The sequence below is a fragment of the Sturnus vulgaris genome, chromosome 15 (assembly GCF_052056855.1).
Source record: "Sturnus vulgaris isolate bStuVul1 chromosome 15, bStuVul1.hap1, whole genome shotgun sequence".
In the NCBI taxonomy this organism is placed as follows: Eukaryota; Metazoa; Chordata; class Aves; order Passeriformes; family Sturnidae; genus Sturnus; species Sturnus vulgaris.
Window position 1 is genome coordinate 17,896,352 of NC_142257.1, and position 24,746 is coordinate 17,921,097.

The window sequence follows — 24,746 nt, forward strand, 5'->3', positions numbered from 1 at the left end:
GTCTGTACCACACACAACAGTGGCTGGAACATCCACAGAGGACTGGGAGTTTTCTATGCAGAATCTGCTCCAGAAATCTGATTCTGATGATGCAATTCCATAATTGTTGGAAAAGAAGATTTTCCAGCTCTTGTAGAAAGGCAGGAGCAGAGCAATGGTAAATTTATTGCTGGATCTCTGAGTAGGGATTATGGAGATCCATGACAAGAGCCAGGAAATCTCCAAGGCACTGGCAGGACAAGGCAAGGTCAGGGTGATCTCAGCACAGACACAGCCACCTCCTGAATAATTCAAAATTATAGATAAACATCTCATGGAGCAGAAAGGGGAAGAGCCCACAATATGAAGTGCTTTTCCTCTGAAATATGTGGTCTTTGCCAGCATGGCTTTCTTATTATTTTCATGCATATTTTTCCAAAGGATGATGAACATTTTGGGCTCAACCACCAAATTATAGTGTTTAAACTGACATGATTCTATATTATTTTTAAAAATAATTTATTCTTGTCTTAACTTTTCTATTCATTCAGATAACACAAGTAACAAGAAAGTTTATGTAATTTTTGTTTATTTTTAAGCCCTAAGAAATTAAAGGGTTCTAAGAATTTAGGAAATTTACCCCTCACTAAAAAAAAAAATCGATTTCCAGTTTCTCTGAACAAAACAAGAACAATCTTATGCATATATATTTGTATAAATTCTGCTGTGATTAGAGAATGTGTAATTAGAGTATGTACGTACATATAGGGAATTTTGCAATGTTAATTTATAAAGCTTCAGAATTGACTTAGGAATTTATTCCCATGGGCAAGAAACCAGCGCCTGCAGCCCTCTGAAATGTCCTCAGTGTCTCTCACCGTGTCACTAACTGACAGGAGAATCCCTTTCCAAGTGATCTTACTCTGTAGAATCTCACACATTTTTGTTTCAGAGGTAAGTGCGAATGTCTGTCCAATAGGAAGGAATTCTTCTCATCTCTCCCTCCCTCTAATTTGATGTGAAACGTCAAATGATGCATGAGGACCTTTTGTTAGAGCAGTGCTTTGGCTTTTGAAAGAAAAACATTTGATCATTCTTATAGAGTCTTTTAAATTTGTGTATTCAGGGGGATTTGTAGTTACACCAGCTTGGGGTTTGCTTTTGTTAGGTGCTATTTTTGGGCAGTCAGGCAAAGGTTTTCTGATTTAACCATTTGCTGTCAGCTCAGAAGAGTTTATTTGCAGAGGAAGCTTTAGGGGTTTGATTGATTCACCTTTGAAAAAACATTTCTGATGATAATTTGCATTTCCTTCTTATTTGTCTTGAGGACCCATTGGCTGTTATCTGTTATCTGCCTGGCATTGATAATGTGCTCTCTCTGCTGGACAACACTTCATTACAACTCTTAATCATAATCTTAGTACAAAACAAAGCTCTCTGCAAAGCTTTAGAAGCCTTATAAATATCCTGCAACACATGCAGAGGACTGCATTACGTGATGCATCTTCCATTCAGGAATTCTTTAAGTGGATTGTACTTCCTGCTCTTGACCTCTGTGATGGGGTCACAGATCCCTGACAAAAATTTATGTTCAGCATTGTGGTGGCTGCTCCCATGTGCCATACACAGCACGTGCATTGTGCTAATGTTACAAGCAGATTTCAAATTACCGAGCTGACAACAGATGGATGGCTTCTGTGGAAGAGCAGAAAGCAGCAGAGTGGTTCAGAAGATGCTATCTCTTTCCTGAAATATTTATCTGTTCTTAAAGGCAGTGTAAATCAGAATTGTTGAACAGAGGCTGTGAGTATTACTAGATTTGTGTTATTATCTCTCAGGATTTCTTCTCCCATCAACTCCAAACAAGCCTATTTTTTTTGTTGTTGTTGGCTCGAAATTAAAGAAGATTATCAGTCTTATCACATTAGAGCTGTTTCTTTAATCCACCTTTTATTGTTGGTACCAGGCCTCACTGATTTTTTCCCTTGCAACACCCTGGAGCAGTGTGGATATTTCCTTGTGCAAGGTGTGTTTTCAGTCAGCTGTGTCCCACTGTTCCAAAGCTGCTGAGCATCTGAGCCATTATTCTGAATACTACAGAAATGAAAACAGTATTATCATATTTGCTTTTGTTGTTGTTGTTGCTGTTGTAGTTCACCTTTAGATAAGAGTGCTTCTAAGAAAAATTTTGCTGTGTCTGATGATGCTGGACCTCAATTATCTTTGCAATTCAACATCTGTCGTGATTTTTCTGATGTTTTACTTGTGAGCCACATGCATAAATAAATAAAGATTGTGTACAAGGCAAATACACTGGTTTATTTTGTTCACCTTAAAGGTTTTGCCAAATGGATTCTCTGGTGTTTTTTTATGTGCATTTAGTGGGAAGTGGGAGCCACTCAGTTCAGCATTTTAATGTGAATAACTCATACTCCATCTACTGAACAGCACTGGAGTGAACATTTGTCTGTTCCTGACTCTGTATTCAGTACCACAGTTTTCCCCTCACAATGGCAGATGTTTGTGTATTGGGCACAGAGCTTTTTTTTTTTCCCATATATTCCAAAGAATACTCACTTGAGTTCGGGATTAAAAAGTTCAGTTTAAGGGATTTATTCACTCAGGAAGCCCATAGTAATTCTTAACCTCTCTCAGAATCATTTATGATTTTGTACTGGATTTGGAGGTGCTATTTTTGAGTATTTCTTTCTTTATCTACCTTGATTACTACATGCATTAATAGAATGAGGTAAATGAAAGAAAACAATGAGGAAGAAAAGAGACATTTATTCAGTTGTTAACTGCCACTTGCTAATGAGTGTAATGCATGTTTTGAGTGGAAGGGTAAGAATTTCTCCAGTCCTGTGCTGAAGCTCCTACCATCAGATATCCAGAGGTGATGCCTTCTTTAGGTATCACTTTTAGAAGAGAAAAGGAGACAAGCTATTTTGCTTAAATCCTTAAGGTATAAATGGGAGATTTACAGTAGTGCAGGATATGCTTATTTCTCAAAGTGTATTTTAAATCACTAAATCAGTCATGGACAAACCTGGGAATTTTACTTTAAACTGAGTGATGAGAAATATTCTATATATGTATTCCTGACAACTGCCTCTCTGCAGAGGTGCCTCTGACCCCTCTCTCTGTATTCTGTAAACATTAAAACAGAAGATAAGCTTGTGATAATGAATATGGACACAATTCTTTAAGCATGTTTTAAATGGTACAAGTACTTTCTGCATTAGAGACTCTGGCTTGACAGGGAAGCAAGTTAGGAGATTATTTAGCTGCTGGTGTGTCCTACACCAATCCCAGATTCGCAGGGTTTAAGCTGGCTGCTGTCCTCACTTGCCCTGCAGCCCCAGTGCTGGGAGAAACCAGCACACTGCTCGATACTGCTGCAATTTCGTTTTTGTTCGGTGGCAAGGGCAGAAACCCCAAGGGATAAACCGATCCCGGTGGTTGCTCCATGACCTATATCCCCTCCCCAAACCCCGCTCAGTCCGGCATTCTGGATCCCCCCCCTCAATCCCAGTGCTTCACTCATGACCCCACATCTCCCCCTTCTCCCCAGCCTCTTGTTTTGAGTCTGAATTCCTCGAGCTGCAATTATTTCCCTGGATGTGAGTGCGTGCTCCTTCCCCCCGGACAGCGAGCAGCACCACAGAACCCAGATCCTGTGGACAGGGATGCTGATGGATGGGTGGACAACAGATGAATGGATGGGTAGGCAGATAAACAAATGGATGAATGGATGGATGCATGGATAGGCAGATCTATAAAGATTCGATAGATAGATAGATAGATAGATAGATAGATAGATAGATAGATAGATAGATAGATAGATAGATAGATAGATGATAATAAAGAAACCTGCCTCTCTCCGGGGTTTTATCCCTTCCCAAGCGGCCCCGCGATGCTGCCGAGCCCGGGTGTTCCCGGTCCGGCTCCTTCCCGTGACTTGCAGATTTTCCGCTGGGTTTTTTCCTTTGTGGCTGCTGCTATCTGGTGGGAAAATGTGGGAATTGCAGCGGCCGGAATCCAGCCCGCAGCCTCTGCCTCTCCCCGGGCAAGCTGGACTTGCTGCTGGTCAATAAACAGCATTTAAGTGATCCCAAGGAGTGTCCGAGTCTCATCTGGTCAAGACCGACCAAAAAAAGTGGGTAATAGTTTTATATATGACAGGTATACAGGAACTACGGACTGTTTTCTATTACCCCTCCCCATCATTAATGCAATCCAGGAGTTTTAATATAAAAGTATTTTTTTCCCCCGCTCCCAAATGTATGAACCTGGCAGTAGGAGTATCAGGACATCAGGATTGTGCTTCACCTATCCAGATATAAACTCTTTGGAAAATAAATTAGCTGTCATGCACTTCAGTGGTACCTGCTAAATGTGCTGGGTTTGTACCCGTTTACTTTATATATTTTCACTAGGAATGGTGTTTGTGCATCTGTCTTGAAACTGGTTTTCAGTTTTCTCTGCCAGTGTGTTCCCTCCTTTAGAAAATGTGATACAGATATGAGTACCTGTCTGTTGCTTAAACAGTGAATAAACTCTTTCTGGATTTCTGCCTACAGAATGGATGGTTTCTTTTCTGAAGAGTTTTCTGTAAGTCTCTTTAATTTCAGAATATCTGCATACTGTTGGTCAAAAGCACTGAGCATATCAAAGGATCATCCAACATAAAGACAGCTTTTCGCTGCCCAGTTTTGTCAAAATACAAAAGTATCAAAAATAAAAGAAAAGACAAGATACAAGGGTACAAGAATCTAAACTGCTTTGTGTAAACAACGACCCAGGTAGTTCAGTGGTAACTCTGTATTCTGGGGGTGGTTTAGTTTTGTGTCAGAGGTCCAAGGGCCATCCCAGAGGATGCCTGGCTTGCAGCTGGTACTGGAATCAAGTGGGAGAAAGTGCAAAAGCTGAGGACAAAAGAAGTTAAACAGAGGGCCCCAAACCCCTTTGCTTCCACAAGTATCCTCCCAAAAAAAGACACCTCTGCTGTTTCAATAAAGAATTATTGTAGACAAGTAAAGAAATTATAAAAGAAAAGCCTCATAAAATCAGGCTAAATTAAAGTTAGCCTGTCACTTCTAAGTGCAGTTTGTAAGTTCCCACATGAAAACAATCTTGGTATGAAAGGTTTGTTAACATAACAACTTATTTCTGGGTGTAAAACAAGTGTACTTGTGTAAAAAATACAGTTTGTCCCAAGAGAATCCACAAAATAAAAATGTAAACACTTGAACCTTAGCATGTACACACAAAATCACCTTGTGACCAACAAATGAAGTAGTAGGAAAACTAATACCCAATTGGATTCAAACACGAGGTCTGTAAAAACAGATAAAAATGCATTATGTGAATAAAGAATGGGCTTTTCCCACATGAAGAAAATGAGGTCTCAGCTGATTTATTTCAACAAAACATAAGCCAGATTTCCCTTATTCTGGGGTTACACAGCTCTTCCCACATAGCTGGATTTGGTTTAGAAATAATGTTGGCCACTTATTTAACTGCTGAAGTGGCCACTGTGTCTTCAGAAGCCCTGGACATGGATTGAGGGGTCCATAGCCTGAGGGATCCACTCATGTTGGTGAGCAATCATAACTCCCTTGGTCTCTGTCTCCTTTGAAAACCTCAGTTCAGAACTTGTGTTTTCCTTCCAGGCAGTGACCAGGCTGTGCTTGAACCCCTTCTCCACTGACCTTCACTTTAGGTAGCACCAGGCCAAAATTTTTCAGAGCTGATCTCAATATGTTCATGCCACCCAAGGGTTACAGGATTCAGAACCTGGCCTGCAGAAGAGCCAAACTTGGCATCAGGAGATGGAAAGTTGGGTACTGGACACTTCTTGTTACTCTGGCTGAGATAGAAGGGTTCCTTCTGGTTTGCTGCTACCTTCTGATAATCTTTTTGCTCTCCCATGGGAAAGCAAGGAATTCTGAGGAAGAAAGGTAGAAATGGGGAAATCTAAGTCTTAAGCCAGAGACTGAGAACTGGAGAAAGACCAGTGCAAGCTTGAAGGATCATAAATGCACTTTATTCCTACTTAACTCTTTTGTTTCTTCCTTCTTTGTCCATTTTGGCTCCTTTCTGATCCATGCACCTGCTTTGACTTCAAACTGCATTTGCTGCCCTTCCTGCTTCTCCACAGAATTCCCTGTACCCTTTTCACCCTGGTGGATTGGACCCCAGTTTCCCTTTAATGCCTACTGTGATTCTTACAGGTGTCACATCAACCAGCCCCTCCTAAGCTGTTCTCAGGATGGATCCTACATGTGTTTGTTTGTCCTTACCCTGCTTGGTCATCTTTGTCAACCAAACAGCTTTATGTTTGTCCTCTCTTGGTCCATCTTTCCCTGCACTAACCACTGCTGTCCCCTCCTTCTGCTCTCCCCTCACTTTCAAATTTGCTTCTCAGCTAAATCCCTGTTTCCTTGCTCAGATGACCAGACAGATTTCCAAAATTTGCCTGTCCAAAGCCAACCTCTTCCCATATCCCTTCCTTCCTTTAAGACAAAATGTGCTATTTCTCTTCTCAGGACAGCATATATTCAGCCTAGTTCTTATTTTCTTATTATAATGCTCAATTGTTCAACTTCAAACACTTTCAATTCCTATCTTCGGGTAGCCAATCATAGAAATATTTCTTCACAAGCCTGAAAATTCTTGTTCTTGTTAATGAAATGCCTGTGTGGCACTTCCATCCCTGAAATGTCTTTTTCAAGGCTTTCCAAACTTCGCTGAGAAAATCATCCTGTTCTCTGTTGCTTCATGAAAAACACACAGAAAGCCAAGGCTTACTGAACTTGAATTACCTGACAACCTTGTGCTGCTTCATTGTTGAACATTTGAGTTTCCATTTGAATCTCTCTCCTCTGAGCCAACTGAAGGAAACTGGAGAAGGAGTCATAAATAAATGCAACAGAAGAACGTGGGGGAAAAAACCTCAGTAGATGATACTTGCCCCACAACTTCTAGAAATTGAAATATTATTCCTTGGCCATTTGAGACCTTGGAACATAAAAAATCTGAGTGGGTTTAGGGATTTATGAAGAAAGTTTTCGCATATTTGACCTAAGAGTGAAATTGAATGTGGAAAAATTGGATCCCACCAATCACAAAGTTTACAAAGATGAAAACACTTACTTGCCTTCAAAAGGCATTCGTGCAAAGCAAAGTGTTGCAGCTGAGAGGATTTATTTCCAAATGAGAAGTACTGAGATTGTCATGGATAGAGAGGAGAGAGAGGAGAATTTGTTGCCTTTGAAGGATGGAAAAGATCTAAGCACACACAGAATCACAGAATGGTTTGGATTGGAAAGGACTTCAAGATCATCTTGTTCCAACTTCTTCCCATGTCAGGGACACTTCCACTATCCCAGGTTGCTCCAAGCCCTGTCCAACCTGGCCTTGGACACTTCCAGACATCCAGGGGCAGCCACAGATGCTCTGGGCAACCTCAGGGCCTCACCACCATCCCAGAAAATAATTTCTTGCTAAGATCTAATGTAAACCAGCTCTCAGATAGTCTGGCTGGTATCCTCTGTGCAGAATTGCCTTTGGAGACTGGAGAAGGCAGAATGTGTCTAAAAATACATATGAACTCAGACTTTTGAAGCAGGGAGTTTTCCTTTATTCTTTGAAGTTGGAAGGTTCACAGGGAGGTTTTAGAGCAGATGGACTCATGAGCTGGTGTCATTAGAAAGGAAATACTGCTACCTAGGAAGAAATATGTTCTCCATTGTGTCTGAGGAGCAGCAGCATTTCTGCCTCAATCAAAACACTGAAGTTCTGACTTTAAAGGAGTCACTGGTCCAAGGGGAGATCTGTCCACACAGCAATACCTGCAGGCTCATCTTTAAGATATTCATTGGAAATCTATTGCAGCTTACCCAAGGAGGAGCAGAGGTTCGTGCTGCTGTTAATATTGAATTGGTTCTTGACTGTGGAATACTTTAGGAGTGCTCATCCAACAGTTGGAGACCTCCTGAAATAGAAAGTATTTCAAACTCAGCCTCCCACTAACAGCCTTTATTTCCTGACTTCTGGAAAATGTAGAGCACAGCACATGAGATTACATTTCATGCAATTATAAATTATAATGAATTATAAAGCACACGAGAGCACGATGTTTGCCACGTTTGCTGCCTTTGTTAAGCACACTTGACGGAAGGTTTGTGTTGGACGTTTCACGTTCGCCTGGATGATTAACGCCAAAAAAACTGTCTCAACAGATACTAAGGCAGCGCATTTATGTGCCAGGTGGGAAATATATTTCAGAATTTATCCTTGCAGTAGCCTGAAGGTGAGAGAGGAGATTCCTGCCGAAGCTCGGGGCAGACCCTGTGCAGTTCCTGCGCTGGCCGCCCAGTGGCGCTCTCGGCCAGCGCTGGGCGCTCATTGCTGGGGAGGGGCGGGGGGACACCAGTGAGCACCAGCCCGATGCTGGCACCGCCTGAGAGCCCCGCAGGAACGCCCCGGTTGTCCGGAACACGCTCTGGTTTAAAGCCTTTCCAAAGGATGCGCTGGGAATCGCCGCATCGAGACGTGCCTGGGAAAACCCAGAGCACAGGGAGAGCGTGGAGGATGGAGACGGCCTCCCATGGCCGTCCCTGCGGGATTTGGGAGGATCTCACCGCACGTCTGGGGTGGCTCAGAGTCGGTTGGTTGGTAAGCACCGAGTTACTACCGGGAGAAAGAAATGTTTGCTTTTACCAGCGGACGGGGAAAGCACGCACTGTGCTGAGCGCAGACAGAGGGAGGAGGCTGCTTTACCTCTCGGAAAATGAGCCTCGGAACGGATGCCTGTGGAATTTACAGCATAACCGAGAGCCACAAGGTTAGGAATGATTCTCCCAGTTTTCCTCACGTTTGCATCCAGCTGAGAGCTCCGGCCACCAGTTCAGCAGGAGAGCTGGGAATTCTGGGCGCTGCCTGATTGTTATAGAAATAAAAAAAGAAATCCATCCCGGGAGCAGTCTGAGAAGGAGAGGTCGAGAGTGTTGGTCCGTCTTTGCACTCAGGCATGGAAAACGCTGAGGCTCTGGGAATTATCTGTTCTTCTGCTCCACAGTCTCCTCCCAAGCCATCCCATCCTCAGGGTGAGCTGGAGGGGAGCGGACAGTGCCTCCAGGGATGGAGAAGAAACCTTTATCCGAGGGCACCACAAAACCGGGCATGGGACCGCTGAGATTTCATTCAGCAGATCGGAATTCCCAGATGAAAGACCAAGAAGGATTTTGGAAAATGGAATTGCTCAGGCTTCAGAAGTGTGGGCAGAATTTTCTTTTAGCACTGCTGTGTGCTGAAACACGGAGCCACACCAGGAACTGAGCAGGAGATGTTGCTGTAATGCTTTTCTGGCACAAGTTTTAAGTAACTAAGTGAGGAGAACTGATTTTTTTGTTCTTCTTAGGATAAAGATACCAGTAAAAGAGAAGATGAGGAATATCACTGCAATATCACTGCCTGCAATATCACTGTATGCCCAAGGAGATTGAATTCTCTGGAAAGGAATTCTCTGGCACATTTATGCAAATCTTTCTTATGATGGGTATAGTTCCTTCGTTTGTCCTAAAATACAGAGTGCCTCCATCTGGCAGTATTCAGACTTCTTTTATTTGAATTAATATCCATCCACTTCACTGTTGTGACCCAAAGGAAAACACCAGCATTAGCTCTCCAGTGGTGCACGGTAAGTGACCCTCTTTATCATTTCTCTGAAATCTGAAAGAATATAAACGTCGGTGGAAGAGCAGCATCTTCTGATAAGCAAAGATATTGTTACAGCCAAGAGCTCCGTTAAGGATCACTGTTCTTCTTTCACTCCTCTGCAGCAGAAGCTGAAGGACACGATTTCCTTTCTGAAATGATGGGAGCAGCAACAATTGGGCTCCTGCCCTCAGGGTAAGATGTGGAAGCTCTTCTCAGCCTGTGTCTTCCTCCCTGCTGAGCAGTGATGCCAAAAATTAGGATAAGTAGGAGGAAATACACATTTAACCCTCGAAGGTGCCGAGAGCTGAATAAAGGGCACAAAGCAAGTGGATTACAGGTGTTACAGTTATTTTTGTGTGACCAAAGAAAGGAGAGAAGCACTTTCCCAGCAGGTTTGTTTTCTCTGTTCGTGTTAATGATGGCAGCTCGAGGGATGTCCCTGGAAGGAAAGAAAGGAGGAGCTGCCCTCTGATGTATTCTAATGGTCTAGATCTCATCACGCTTCCAAGCCAAGCGGCCATAAGAGAAAATCTCCGAAAATGACTTCGTTCGTGCAAGATTTTTTAGCAGCTAAAGTTTCCGGGAATCCTAAAGTCAACCCTAGTTGTTACTTTCTCCTATTTATACGGTCACGAAGTTTTTCCTTTAAAACAAATGAAGACAGCAGAGAATTTCTAGGACTTGACCTCTTGAGTATTGTTTGACAGCGTCGCTCCTTTTAGCAAACAAAAATAAGGGGAAAACACCTAGGAAATTAAAGAAAATGTACCAAAATCAAGAGAGTTATGGTACTTTATAATCTTTTTTTTAAGCGTAGTTTCTTTTATAGTAAAATATGAATTTTAAATGCTCGAACCACAGGTAAATAATGCAAGCACTATTTTGTTTTCTCCTTTATTTTTAAATTCTCTTAGAGAAAGGTTGGGCTGGGCTCGCAGGGAGCTGTGCACATCCTCAGTGGATTCCTCGCAGAAGCAGCCAAGGTATATAAATCTGTCTTCGGGGCCAGCCATGCCTGCCTGACCCTGAGGTTTTTTATCCGGTTTCCGGCACGAATCCTGCCTCACAGTACCCGCCTGTGCTCAGACTCCCTCGATATCCCCTTGCTCCTCCGTTTTCCCACGGTTGTTCCAGGTGTGCTGTAGATATCTCCCTCTTCGCGAGTTTAATCCTGTCTCTAATCATCTCATAATTAGCCTTGCAAATTCTTGGAGCCCCCCCCTCAAACACTTCGTAATCAATTAATTCCCTTCCATGACACTTTTTCTGATAATCCGTGAGAATCTTCAGGACTTTTTTTCTTTTCCTTTATCTTTTACAGCTTCTTGTTGAACCTCTGGAGTCTGCATTTCAATGATTCTTTTAAAGGCCCATCAATTAGTGTGATGAGAGCCTTATCTTTGCTATTACCTCCGTTAGCTCCTCATTAGAGTTTGTTTATCGAGGAGTTTAACTTAGGAGCTGCCTGTTTGTTTCCTTGCCTTTTGTATTAACTGGCTGTTGGCCATATATCCTTAGGCAGATACAGGACTTCAAGTTTAACATCTTTTCCACGTAGAAAAGCGTAAAAGTCGGGCGAGGTGTGATATCCACTAAGAAAAAAACAGCATTAGGATGATGTGTGATGTGGCCCAGAGCAACATTCTCATCCTGCTGTGATGGCGAGCTGTGGGGAAACGTTTACTTAGGGACAATTCCTTGTCAGCTCTCTGGCACCAGCTCTCATTTTCAGGAGCTTCTCTCACTCGCCACACTTGCTAATCGCCTTGTGCTGACTAATAAGTGAAGAAGAGAAGAAAAAAACTCTCCTGTGGCAGTGAATCTTGCCACGTCTACACAACGCGATTCAAAAGTTGTGTATGAAGAGCCCGTGGTTGAGAGTTGGGATGTGACACCCAGAGCAGCGCTCTGCAGGCGGGCAGGGATCCCACTTGCGAGAGAGGAGAGCATTTACACCGCACCTTTCTTCTTCTCTTTGGCACAAACAGCGCGGATTTAAGCAGCAAATCCCGAAGCAGCATTCCCGATTGAGAGGGAATGTTCCCCCTTCCGACGCTGGGTGGGGATGTCGGCCGCGGACCGGCGCCTTCCTCGGTCCGCCCTGGGTTTGCAGACACAGGGAGACAAAAATCCTTGCGAGCTGAGCTGCTCGCAAAGCGCTCGGAGCACTCGGGGGCTTCCAGATTCCTTCACCCCAGGTTTGCTGGCCAACAGCGCTCTGCTTCGGACTCTATTGAAAAATGCTGGGAGCCGCCGAGGACGGTGGATGGGTTTTTTGGAGAGTGATGGCGTGTGGGAGACGGAGCGGAGACACAAAGAGGCGAGTGATTCTGTTTATTCTGTGTATTTGCGTGTGTCAGAGCGGGGCTGAAACCCTCCGCTACTCTCTGCCGGAGGAAATGGAGAGGGATTCCTTTGTCGCCAATATTGCAAAGGACCTGGGGGTTCCTCTGAGCCAGCTTGCAGCTCGCAAGGCCCGCGTTGTGTCCGAGGGGAACGAGCAGCTTTTCCGACTCAATCAGAACACCGGTGTCCTGACAGCAAAGGAATCGCTGGACCGAGAGGAGATCTGTCCGCAGAGCGATACCTGCACGCTCGTCTTTAAGATATTCTTTGAGAATCCATTGCAGCTTATCCGAGGGGAGGTGGAAATTCGTGACGTAAACGACAACTCGCCCGTGTTCCCAGAGAAGGAGATGGTTTTAAAAATTCTAGAAACAGCATCTCCTGGGTCCCGTTTCCCCCTGGAGAGCGCCCAGGACAAGGACGTGGGCATTAATGGTTTGCAGAACTACAGTCTCGGGCCCAATCCTCATTTCTCCCTCGCTATCGGAACAGCGAAAGATGGAGTAAAATACCTGGAACTTGTCCTACAGCGCCAGCTCGATCGTGAAGAGCAGGGAGAGTTGAATTTACTTCTGACCGCCACCGACGGGGGGTCACCACCCAGGTCGGGGACGGCTCAGATCCGCATCGTGGTACTGGATGCCAATGACAACATCCCGGTCTTCGAAAGGGAGACCTACGAGGTGCGCCTGGCTGAGAACAGCCCGCTGGAGCAGCTGGTGGTCAGAGTTTCTGCCGCGGATCCCGATGAAGGGTCCAACGGGGAAGTGAGTTATGCCTTTACGGCATCGGAGCGATCCCGGCAGCTCTTCCAGCTGAACCCGACCACCGGTGAAATACGAGTCGCGGGCAAGCTGGATTTTGAGGAAGCAAAATCCCACAAAATGGTGGTGAAAGCTACGGACGGCGGGGGTCAATCTGCGCGTTGCAAAGTGCAGGTGGAGGTCCTGGACGTGAATGACAACGCCCCGGAGATAGCGCTCACCTCCCTCACCGCCTCCATTCCCGAGGACGCCCCGCCGCGCACGGTGGTGGCTCTGTTCAGCGTACGGGACCGGGACTCTGGCGACAACGGCAGGACGGAGTGTTCCATCGACGGGGACCTGCCGTTCAGTCTCACCCCCACTTTTGATAATTACTACGAACTGAGAACAAGCGCGGCTCTGGACAGGGAGAGGACGGCGGAGTATAACATCACCATCACAGCCACGGACTGGGGCACGAAGCGCCTGAGCTCTCAGGAAAGCATCTTCGTGCAGATATCGGATGTGAACGACAACCCCCCGGAGTTCACCCAGGAGGTCTACACCATGTCTGTCACGGAGAACAACAGCCCCATGCTCCGGATTGGCGGCGTCAGTGCCACGGACGCCGACACAGGAAAAAATGCCCGTGTGAACTACGCACTGGTGCGGCAGGAGGGCAAAGAGCAGCCCGAAATATCAGTCAACGCTGAAAACGGGGATGTTTATATCCTCCGCCCGCTGGACTACGAGAAGGTGAGCGCCTTGGAGGTGACAGTGCGCGCAGCCGACGGCGGCTCCCCGCCGCTCAGCGCCCAGGCCGTGCTACGCGTGGTCGTGCGGGACGAGAACGATAACGCGCCCGTCCTGCTGCACCCGCCCGCCGACAGCAGCGCGGCCGGAGAGCTGGTACCGCGCTGGGCACCCTCCGGATACCTGGTGGCCAAGGTGGTGGCGGTGGACGCCGACTCGGGGCAGAACGCGTGGCTGTCGTACGAGCTGGCCAAAGCCACGGAGCCGGGGCTGTTCCGCGTGGGGCTGCACAGCGGCGAGGTGCGCACGGCGCGGGCAGTGACAGAGAGGGACGCGGCCCGGCAGAGGCTCATCGTGCTGGTTCGGGACCGCGGGCAGCCGCCGCGCTCTGCCACTGCCACCCTCGCCGTGGCACTGGTGGACGGCTTCTCCGAAGCCCATTTACGGGTGAGCGAGGAGGTACCGGCTGCCGAGCCCGACGAGCAGCTCACTCTTTACCTGATCGCCTCCCTCGTGTGCGTGTCGGCGCTGTTCCTCGCCACCGCGGTGGCCGTCGTGGTAGTGAAGGTGCGGCGGGCCAGGCGGAACGAGACGGAGACTTTGCCCACGTTCCCGACGAGTGCCACGGAGAGCAACGCGGGCTCCCTGCCCCGCAGCTACGTGTACGATGTCTGCTTCGCCGCCGGCACCGTCAACAGCGAGTTCCGCTTCCTCAGGCCCCTCTTCCCCTGCTTCCCCGCCGGGCTGCCCCCCGGTACCGGCGAGCAGCGGATCTCGGTGTGCTCACAGGACGCAGCCACCCTCGGGGGCGAAGGTGGCTGGACTGCACAGGTGAGGGAATGACAGGGCTGAGGCGACCGGGAGGGCAGGGGGGAAATGTGGCATGCCCGGGCAGCAAGGACTGTGGAAGCTGCAGAACTGCTAGTGGAGGAGTCCTTGGGGTGGGAGGAGATAGTAGGGGCAGTCTCAGAGCCGCTGCAGGGCTCAGCTGCTCCACAAATGCTCACTTACCACGCCTCTCTGCAGCACAGGATAGAAAATTTTGGGTTGGAATGGACCTTTAAAAGCTCTTAAGTCCAAACCCTCATGCAGTGCTCACAGATACCTTCAACTAGATCAGGTTGCTCATCCAACCTGATCTTAGATATTTCCAGGGATGGGGCAGCCACCACCTCTTTGGGCAGATGCACCCGTATCTATGCTGAGTATTCGTGTTAGATCAAGACTTTGATGTCACTTCAAAGGAAAGGAGTTGGGCCATGAGAAAGTGAAAAGCACGGGTAGAGATGTGTCCCCATTGTGGGTCCTGCCCACGCACTGTGGAGCCCGTAGGGACCTGGAGCAGGAATTGCACTATTCCTAGAGATACGTCCTCCCGGAGGTTGCAATATGGGAATACAGTGGCCTGTCCAGAGTCAGATGGGACTGTGGGGACAACTGTGCAAAGGGGTGTCACTAACGATGTCCCCTGCACTGCTGTTGGGAGCTGGTGCCCTTCACCAGGGTGGTGGCAGCGCTGAACTCAAGCTGTCTCACAAGCTGCTGGAGGCTACGGAGCTGGGAACCTCTGCCATTAAATTCCCTCATATTTTTGTGACTCGCATGGATAGTGTTCACCGGAAAAGTGTGGTTATCAGAGTCAGCCACCTCTTAATATGGGATTCTAAGGGGAGTCCATGGAGAGTTTTTAAAGGATCTATCTAGCACTTGACAGTAGACTGGATGATGAACATAGAAGAGATTGAAGAAATACAAATATCATCAGGGTCAGTTAATATTTTCGTGTTTCATTAACACTCATGACTTGGACTCAATGGGTTTTCAGAATCACAGTAGCCTCAGGGAAGAAAAGGACCGTTCTTGATATAACAACTTTAAACCACATTTACAGTTTGTGAGAAAGTGGTTTCTGCTTGAGGCTCTTGTAATTTTGAATTACTCAAAACTTATAGAAGTTTTATTCAGACACATATAGTACCTTTTTGGAGGATAATTTCTGACTTTAGGTGTTCTCTATTCGGGTTAGAGACCCCATCAAGTCTTGCCTTGTCTTTGGCTCTTGGTAGAGAGGAGTGGTGTGACACAGGCAGTGGTGTAAAATATCCTCTAAACTTCTCGGTGACTTCTGCTTTCCTTCCACACCAAATGACAACCACTCTCTCTTTCTTTGCAGGGCAGTGCTCCCCTCTCTGAAGATGTGGGGCCTAGAGCTGCAGATGCAGTTTGCCCTGCAAACAGGGAGCTGGAGCTAAATGTCAGCTCTGAGCAAAACCCTTGGCTCGCCCATCAATAAGTGAAGAAAAAGACAAGTTTGTCCCCACAGGGAAAAGTGAACAAAGAAACCAAACACCTTCCTAAAAGAGAATGAGAGAGATGAGGCCTTCTCTCTGAAAGCACTTTCCCCTTGAGCAGTACTTTATTCATGTAGGAATTTTGTAATTGTGATGATGAGGAGAACCGTGCTGCATGTTGATTACATAATAATATCTGATCGTGAGAGTGCTACTGCTTCTACATACTTTGAGAAATACTGAAAACTGGCATCAGATCTTTGACTTCTTGTTACACCGCCTTCTCTGGGGGGTTTCCTTTTGTGCTTTGTTTGTTTCTTTTTATGGAGAGAGCTTTGTAATAATATCTTAATTTTCTGTCGTGTATTCAATACCAGGAGAAATAGATATTATGCAGAATTAAGTGGTGCTTGGAAAGGAATTTTTTTAAAAATAAGCAGAAGCTTATTTTGAACTGCTGGCATTGGCATATTTGGCATATTTGACCAGGATTTTACAGGCTCTCCTAATTGTAAAGAGTGGGCTTTGAGCAATGTATTCTTTCTTCCTTCCTTTCGTTTTTTCCATTAAGTTGAAATTATCATTTCACGATTTTTAAAAATTAAGATAATTAAAAGTATTGTTTGTGGTTTTTCAGTAAAATAGACAAAACCATTTACAATTAACTTAGGACACAGTAGAATATAGGGTGTCAATAAGCTATTTTCTCTTTCTTTCGTCAGTCAGTATTAATCTATAAAGTAATGTGATAATTCCTGTCCTTGAACCATTTTAAAGGGTTAAATGAGTGATGACAGAAAACAATAAAATCTACTTGGAACTCCCTGGGGTGAGTGTGCTGTCTCGAGATCACTTGCCACAGTCATCGCCGAGGAAATACCCAACCCAAGAGCAGGATTTCGGGAATAAATCCGTGCATCTGGAGTGGAATTTATGCAGAGGAAATCAGAACGACCTGGGAAATAGGACGGTCTCAGGAGTCGGAGCAAGGCGGAGGGGGTTTTATCTGAGTGGAGCTGAGGTCAGAGGTGCTGCCTCCAGCCCATTCCCAAAGGCTCCCGGCAGGAGAGGTCGTGAACTGCGGGGACAATCTCGGTCCATTCCGAGGATGACTCTAGCTGCAGTGCTTAAAAAATCACCTCACCTGATGGCTGGGGCCCTGGAACTATACACAGCTGTTTTAGCTGAACATCTGGAAATAATTTATTCAAAGCGTTCACACTGGGGGGAAGGGAGGGGGTACCAAAACGAAAGGAACAATTCAGCTTTAAATAAATTCCATTTTGAAGCAGAAGACCAACTGAAGAGGCATTGCTCATTCAGCCGGTGGCCATACTTTGAATACGGTTGTATGGACCGTTAAATCTCTATGCTTTGACCTCGGTAAAGAGAAATCGAGGGGTTAATCTCTGCTTTCCAGGCTTTGGGCTGGGAAATCTGCGAATCCTTCTACAGAGCGGCCGCCTGGTGCCGCTGCTGACCGCGGAAGCTCCGCGCAGCTCCCAGTTCTGCCGCCCCCGAGATTCGGGCGGGCGGGGCTGCACCATCCCGGGCTGCTCCGTTCGGGGGTCGGCAGGCTGTATCGGCAGCTCCATCCAGCTTACAGGAGAGGAGATCGGGTCTCTGGAAGGGAATGAAGCTGAGGAAGAGCGAGGAACCGCTCCCGGAGCGAGCGGTGGCTCTGATCCTTGTCCTCTGCGTCTCGGGGATGAGAGCAGAAACCGCTCGGTACTCCGTGCCCGAAGAGGCGGAGAGAGGCTCTTTTGTGGCGAATATCGCTAAGGATTTGGGGTTAACCGGTGAGGAATTATTGGTTCGTCAGGCTCGAGTCGTTCCTGAAGGAGAAAAGCAGTATTTACAGCTGAACCAGCACACCGGGGATTTGGTGGTGAGGGAGCAAATGGACCGGGAGGAGCTGTGTGGACAGAGCGAGCCCTGCTTGGTGCGTTTTGAGGTGCTGCTGGAGAGCCCACTGCAGTCCTTCCGAGCCGAGGTAAGACTCACCGACATAAATGATCACGCTCCTGTGTTCCTAAATAAAGAGATAATTTTAAAGATGCCGGAGTCGACAGTGCCGGGGTCTCGGTTTTTGTTGGAAAGCGCTCACGATCCAGACGTGGGCAACAATAGTCTTCAGCATTATAGTATCGGCTCAAACGAGTATTTCCTTGTCTACACGCGGAGGCGGAGTGACAGTAGGAGGTATGCAGAACTGGTGTTGGATCGAGCCCTGGACCGGGAGCAGCAGGCAGAAGTTGCTTTTAGCATCACGGCTGTGGATGGTGGAACTCCACCGCGGTCTGGCACAGCTTTAATCCGCGTGGTCGTCCTGGATATAAACGACAACATCCCGGTATTTACCCAGACTCTGTATAAAGTCTCTATAAAGGAAAATAGCTCCCAGGATACCATAGTGGTGGTAGTGTCTGCTAGCGATTTAGACGCAGGGACGAATGGGGAAATAGCATATTCCATAGTTCAAAATTCAGAGGAAAATTTAGAGACATTTAAAATAAACCCAGAGACAGGCCAGATTCGACTGAAAAAGCCTTTGGATTATGAAGAAACAAAGACCTATGAGATAGACGTCCAAGCCACAGATGGAGGGGGCCTCTCCACGCATTGCAAGGTGGAGGTGCAGGTGAAGGACGTGAACGATAATGACCCCGAGGTGATCATCACCTCGCTCACCAGCACCCTCTCCGAAGCCGCCCCGCCCAACACCGTGGTGGCCCTCTTCAACGTGCGGGACCGGGACTCGGGGGACAATGGCAGGACGACCTGCGAGCTGACAGGGGAGCAACCCTTCAGGATCACGTTGCTGGCAGCCGACTCGTACGCGCTGGTGACATCAGAGACGCTGGACCGGGAGCAGGTGGAGGAATACAACGTGACGGTGCGAGCTCGCGACGAGGGCACCCCCGCCCTCTCAACATCCAAGACCCTGCTCGTGCGGCTCTTGGATGTGAACGACAATGCACCCACCTTCACCCAGCCCATTTACACCATGGTGATGAGCGAAAACGAGCCTGCAGGGAGGATCCTGGGCCGCCTCAGTGCCACGGACCCTGACGCGGGAGAAAACGCCCGAGTGAGGTACGCGCTAGTGCCGCCACCTACAGGCTCCCTCGCCGCGGCATCATTCGTGTCCGTGGACGCAGAGAGTGGAATCGTCCGGAGTTTGCGCCCACTGGACTACGAGAAGGTCGCTGCTTTGGAGGTGACAGTGCGCGCAGCCGACGGCGGCTCCCCGCCGCTCAGCGCCCAGGCCGTGCTACGCGTGGTCGTGCGGGACGAGAACGATAACGCGCCCGTGCTGCTGCACCCGCCCGCCGACAGCAGCGCGGCCGGAGAGCTGGTACCGCGCTGGGCACCCTCCGGATACCTGGTGGCCAAGGTGGTGGCGGTGGACGCCGACTCGGGGCAGAACGCGTGGCTGTCATACGAGCTGGCCAAAGCCACGGAGCCGGGGCTGTTCCGCGTGGGGCTGCACAGCGGCGAGGTGCGCACGGCGCGGGCAGTGACAGAGAGGGACGCGGCCCGGCAGAGGCTCATCGTGCTGGTGCGAGACCGCGGGCAGCCGCCGCGCTCTGCCACTGCCACCCTCGCCGTGGCACTGGTGGACGATTTCTCCGATGCCTTCCATCAGCTTGGCCACGATCCTGCAAGCGGACAGCAGCCGCAGGTGACCGACGAGGAAATGCTCACGACTTACCTCATCGCCTCCCTGTGCTGCGTCTCGTCCCTTTTCCTCTTATCCGTCCTCGTCTTGACAGCGAGCACGCTCTGCAAAGCTCGCGTCCGGGCAGAACTTCCTCCTCCCTCTCCCATCTGCTATGCCGATGGAGAATTCGCCAGCAACGGCGTGGGCAGCACGGGCACTCTGTCGCCAGCTTACCGCTACGAAATGTGTCTGACCAGCGGTTCAGGCAGGAGTGAATTCCAGTTCGTGAGGCCAATCTTGCCAAGCCCTCATAGCAATGCTGAGGAGGGGCTGGACAAGGACGAGGAGCCGCTACGCTACCCGCAGCCGGCCTGCGATAAGGAAGCCCAGGTGGGGAGCACAGCCACTCCTCACTTTTAGACGCAAGACTGGCCAGCAGGCATGCATGTCCATGCCTTAATCGTACTGGGATGCACTTCCTTTCCCCGTCCTCAGATGAGATTCCCAAGTAGCTGTAGTGCCATTCCCTGCTGCTTTAGGGGTACTCTCCCTGCGTAGGCTCCTGGCTTGTTTCTCCTGCCAGGGAAAGCGCCTCAGCCCTCCGAGTTCAGCCTCTACCTCACGCTGCCGTGCGAAATACATCCTGACATTCGTGCCACCGCGTTTCTCGAAGAGCCCCGACTCGCCTATCGCAGAGGAGAGAACCCAAGAGCGCGGGATTGACTCAGCAATGGGAGAGGACGGACGCGGAGCAGCTGCAGGCGATGCTGCTGTGCCAGGACTACACCATGGCCACCACCTATCGTCCCTAGCATTTCTTTTGCCAAAGGATGTGACTGAGTCCTGTCACAGGAGCCCCCGCCTGTGTGCGCGGGTCCGTGGGCCGGGACGAGCGGCAGCGCGGGCTGCGGCCTGCGGCCTGCGGCGGGTGCAGTCCCAGCGCGCACCGCTGGGTGGTGCCGTCGGCCAAGGCGGCGCCGAGCGGCTGCGGCAGCGGAGGCGGCCGAGCCCGGAGCAGTCCAGCCCAGCTAAACCCAGCCCAGCCCAGCAAAAATCAGGCCAGCACAACCCAGGCAGCCCGGCACAGACCAGCCCAGCTCAGCTCAGCGCAGCCCGGACCAGCAGAGCCGAGCCCGGTGGAAGTAACAGCGGCTGCGCCGGCGGGCGCTGCCCCGTATCACCCGCTGCCGGCACACCCCGGCTCCATTCCGGACCGCCGGACGAATCTCACCCAGAGAGGGAAGGCGCCCGTCCCCCACTTCGCCGCTTGCCGCGGGCAATCGCCCGCCACATCCCCGAGACCGAGCCCGGCCGCCGCCGCCGCCGCCGCCGCCGCCGCGCCATGGCGATCGCAAGGCAAGTGCTTTGTCTCTCTGCTTTCCTGTCGCTGCCGCACGCTCGCGCCGAGCCCATCCGCTACTCCGTAGCTGAGGAGGCGGAAAGCGGCTCCCTGGTAGGCAAGCTGGCCGAGGACGCGGGGCTGACGCCGCCGCAGCTCTCGGCTCGCCGCGCCCGCCTGCTCTCGGAGGACGGCCGCCAGCATTTGCGCTTAGACCGCGGCTCCGGGCGGCTCCTCGTGGCGGGGAGGCTCGACCGGGAGGAGCTGTGCGCCCACTCCGACACCTGCATGCTCCCCTCCGAGCTGCTGCTCTCCGATCCCCTCCAGTTCTTTCGGGTCGAAGTGACTCTGGAGGATATCAATGACCATTCCCCAGTTTTTCGTAAAGACCGTGTAATTTTTAAGATCCCCGAAACGAGCGACCTGAATTCACGTTTCCCGTTGGAGCGTGCTCGGGATCTCGATATTGGCAGCAACACAGTCCAGACGTACAGCATCTTTCCGAAGAACGAGTATTTTAGTGTCGCCTATGGAAGTCGGAGTGAGGATGATAAGTATCTTGAACTGGTCTTGGAAAAGTCTCTAGACAGAGAGAAGGAGGCTGAGATGAGTTTTAGTCTCATTGCTGTAGATGGGGGCTCTCCTCCCAGAAGTGGTACCACTCAAGTGAAAATTGTCATTCTAGATGTAAACGACAATGCTCCAACCTTCACACAGCAGGTGTACAGTGTAAAGGTCTTGGAGAAAATGTCAGAAGGTTCTGTGGTTCTGACGGTGCTGGCAACTGATCAGGATGCAGGAATTAACGGGGACATTTCCTATGAACTCAGTGAAGAAGTGGGACAGAGCAATTCAGCATTTGGGGTTGATCCCAGAACTGGTGAAATTAAAATCACAAAACCGCTGGACTTTGAGGCAGCACAAACTCACGAGCTCGCTGTGAGGGCCACAGATGGTGGGGGCCTCTCAGCAATCTGCAAAGTGTTGGTGGAGGTGGTGGATGTGAATGACAATGTCCCCGAGCTGGCGGTCAGTTCCTTCAGCAGTCCCCTCCCCGAGAACACAGTGCCCGGCACCGTGGTTGCCCTGTTCTCGGTCAGGGACCGCGATTCGGGTGCCAACGGGAAGGTGTCCTGTGCCCTCGACGATCAGCTCTTCTTCTCCCTGCGGCCAGCCTATAAGAATTACTATGAGCTGGTGACAGTGAGCGCGCTGGACCGCGAGCACACGGCTCGCTACGTGCTCAGCGTCACAGCAGCAGACGCGGGCTCGCCTCCTCTCACGGCCACGCACACCTTCACCGTGGACATCTCGGATGTCAACGACAACGCGCCCGTCTTCAACCAGACGTCCTACACCATGTACGTGCGCGAGAACAACGCGCCCACGGTGTTCGTGGGAGCCGTGAGCGCCGCAGATGCTGACGTGGGGCTCAACGCCAAGGTGACCTATTCCCTGGCGCCAGTGGCAGCGGCAGAGCGGCCCTCGTGCTCGTGCATGTCGGTGAACTCGGAGAACGGACACGTGTTTGTGCTGCGGCCGCTGGACTACGAGCGCTTGAGGCAGACCGAGGTGACGGTCAGTGCCTCTGACGCGGGCTCTCCTCCGCTCAGAGCCAACGTCACCGTGCGCCTCGTGGTGCTCGACGAGAATGACAATGCCCCGCTCGTGCTCTACCCGGCCCACGACAGCGGCCCAGCATCCAGCGAGCTCGTGCCCGTGGCGGCTGAGGCGGGCTACCTCATCACCAAAGTGGTGGCCGTCGATGCCGACTCCGGACAGAACTCCTGGCTCTCGTACCACCTGCTCAGGGCCACCGAGCCCGGCCTCTTCACCGTGGCTCTCCAAAGCGGCGAGGTGCGGCTCAAGAGGCCGGTGACAGACAGGGACAGCGTGAAGCACAAGCTCCTTGTCCTCGTCCGAGACAACGGCAAGCCCCCGCTCTCAGCCACCGCAGCTCTGAGCGCGCTCCTGCTCAAGGACTTCTCCGACGTGCGCCTCCCGCACGGCAGCCCGCCCTCAGACGAGCAGGGCGACTCGCTGACAACCTATTTAATCATCGCCTTGGTCTGTGTGTCGCTCCTCTTCCTCATCTCGGCCGCCGTCTTCGTGGCTCGCAAGGTGTGCAAGAGCAAGGAGCTGAAGGCTGCCCATGTGCTTTATGGTGCCGACAACTTGCAGAGCGGCCTGGCCGATGCAGCCGCCGCAGGGACCCTGCCCCGCGCCTATTGCTACGAGATCAGCCTCACCACGGGCTCGGGCAACAGCGACTTCCAATTCCTCAAGCCCATCGTGCCCAGCCTGCCGCCACAGCGCTGCGCCACGGCCCGGGGCCCCGATGAGGAACAGGATCACGATTTCCCCTGTGTCCCTGTCAGCACAGAGGACACGGCGCCAGACAATGCTGCGACTGTCTCTGCGGGACACTTCAACGCTCTTTCCTTTAACTAGCACAGGGTCTGCATAGCCTGAGGCATCAATGCTCCTGGGAGGAGAGGTGGAGTGTGCAGCCTGTGTCAATGGTTCCTCCAGAGAAAATACGTGTTTCAAATTTGCATGGCAAATTTCCTGGTAATTCCATGTCAGAGCAAAATTTGGCTTTCTCTATAAAAACTCTCCTAAGGAAGTAAAAGTGGTGCCATTCTCTCCCTCAGATTATAGTCTATTTTACCTCGGTCTCTGCCATTTCTGATAACGTTAAGTGAGAGAATCCTGGTTTTGATATCGTCTCTCTTGCTCTCAGACCAGATCTTGGATTCCTTATTCATTGTTCAAGATCAATGGGACAGTTTACAGATAAATCTTACACCTGCTATAATTGCCCAAACCTTTTATTTCCTAGCTTTCCCAGTAAAGCAAGTTAATTCAGAATACTCTGTCTCGGTGTCCTGTTAGAACACAGGTTTTTTCTTTGTTTTTGGTTTTCTTGTTTGGTTGGTTCGTTGGGGTTTTTTAGGGTTGTTTAGGGGTTCTGGATGTCAGTGTTTGAGAGGGGTGGGCTCTCTATGTTATTGTTTTTCTCATTATGTCTGTCTGAAGGACCCTTTTGCATCTGCAGATGCTTCAATACTTTTCCCAATTAAACAGTGAGTTTGTCCAATCCAGTCATTGCAATGCCTGCAATTCCAGTTCTGCAGAGTCAAAGGTTATTTTCACCCTATCAGTCCCGACATCTCATCTTCTTCCAGGTAGAGAGGAGCAGGAAAAAGCACTACAAAATCTTTCCTTTGAATATCTGTGCGTTTGATGTTCTGTCCCCCTCGAATTGTCTTGGAAATAGAGCAGCAGCAGCAGCAGATACGTTAGGATTGGCTGTAATTGTAGAGAGCCATGAAAACTTAGGCAACGTGTTGTGTGCATGAAATGCCGCATGTCCTTCAAAGATAATTTTCTGGATTTAGAATCAAGAAGAATTTGACAAACGGACTTTGAGTTTTGTTTCCTCAATGTTTTTTGAGATTTTTGCGTTTTCTTGTTGGAAGTAGAAAGATGACCCTACCAGATTATCTCTAATTGTATTAGAGCATTTGGCTTCCCGTTGTTCCCCCTCTCCTTCTACCCTCTGAACTGCACTTAGCATTATTTGGCTGGATCCTCTAGAGAACGAGTGCCACTCCATCTATAATAACTGGTTCTTTGAATGATGTCTGTGATGCATGAAATACTCGGAAAGACTGCCGGACGCTCTGTTGTTGTGAAGGTATACAGTTCAAATTTGTAAACTGGTATAAGTCTGGCTTTAGATATTGAACTTATATGCGGAACAGAAATAAAGAGATCACCGTAAATACTTCGTGGAGATAGAATTCTTTGTAGAGAGTTTCTTTCTGGGAAAGTCCTGTCAATATATTACTAAATTCTGCGAGGTACTTTCTCACTGTGCTCCTTGTCCGAAACAATGTTGG

At 49.4% G+C, this 24,746-nt stretch overlaps 3 protein-coding genes and 1 long non-coding RNA gene across 4 annotated transcripts in view; 3 read left to right on the forward strand and 1 right to left on the reverse strand.

Annotated features, from left to right (window-relative positions):
- The window catches only part of LOC148222016 (uncharacterized), a 36,219-nt gene extending 31,899 nt beyond the window's left edge, over nt 1-4,320 (reverse strand). Inside the window, exon 1 of the long non-coding RNA XR_015807038.1 lies at nt 3,853-4,320. This is a non-coding gene — a long non-coding RNA (uncharacterized LOC148222016). The remainder of the gene's footprint in view (nt 1-3,852) is intronic.
- Nucleotides 4,321-9,613: 5,293 nt separating this feature from the next.
- Nucleotides 9,614-16,663, forward strand: LOC106863971 (protocadherin beta-15-like). The gene is made up of 2 exons (XM_014893563.2): nt 9,614-14,378; nt 15,721-16,663. The coding sequence occupies exons 1-2, from the start codon at nt 11,946-11,948 to the stop codon at nt 15,838-15,840; spliced, it is 2,553 nt and encodes an 850-aa protein (XP_014749049.2). The 5' UTR covers nt 9,614-11,945; the 3' UTR covers nt 15,841-16,663.
- A 703-nt stretch (nt 16,664-17,366) lies between these two features.
- On the forward strand, nt 17,367-20,384 carry LOC106863972 (protocadherin beta-16-like). The gene has a single exon (XM_014893564.2). It carries the CDS (start codon nt 17,472-17,474, stop codon nt 19,920-19,922), a length of 2,451 nt encoding a protein of 816 aa, XP_014749050.2. The 5' UTR covers nt 17,367-17,471; the 3' UTR covers nt 19,923-20,384.
- A 197-nt stretch (nt 20,385-20,581) lies between these two features.
- On the forward strand, nt 20,582-24,629 carry LOC148222017 (protocadherin beta-15-like). The gene has a single exon (XM_088173887.1). The coding sequence runs from the start codon at nt 20,845-20,847 to the stop codon at nt 23,290-23,292; it is 2,448 nt and encodes an 815-aa protein (XP_088030013.1). The 5' UTR covers nt 20,582-20,844; the 3' UTR covers nt 23,293-24,629.
- Nucleotides 24,630-24,746: the final 117 nt, after the last annotated feature.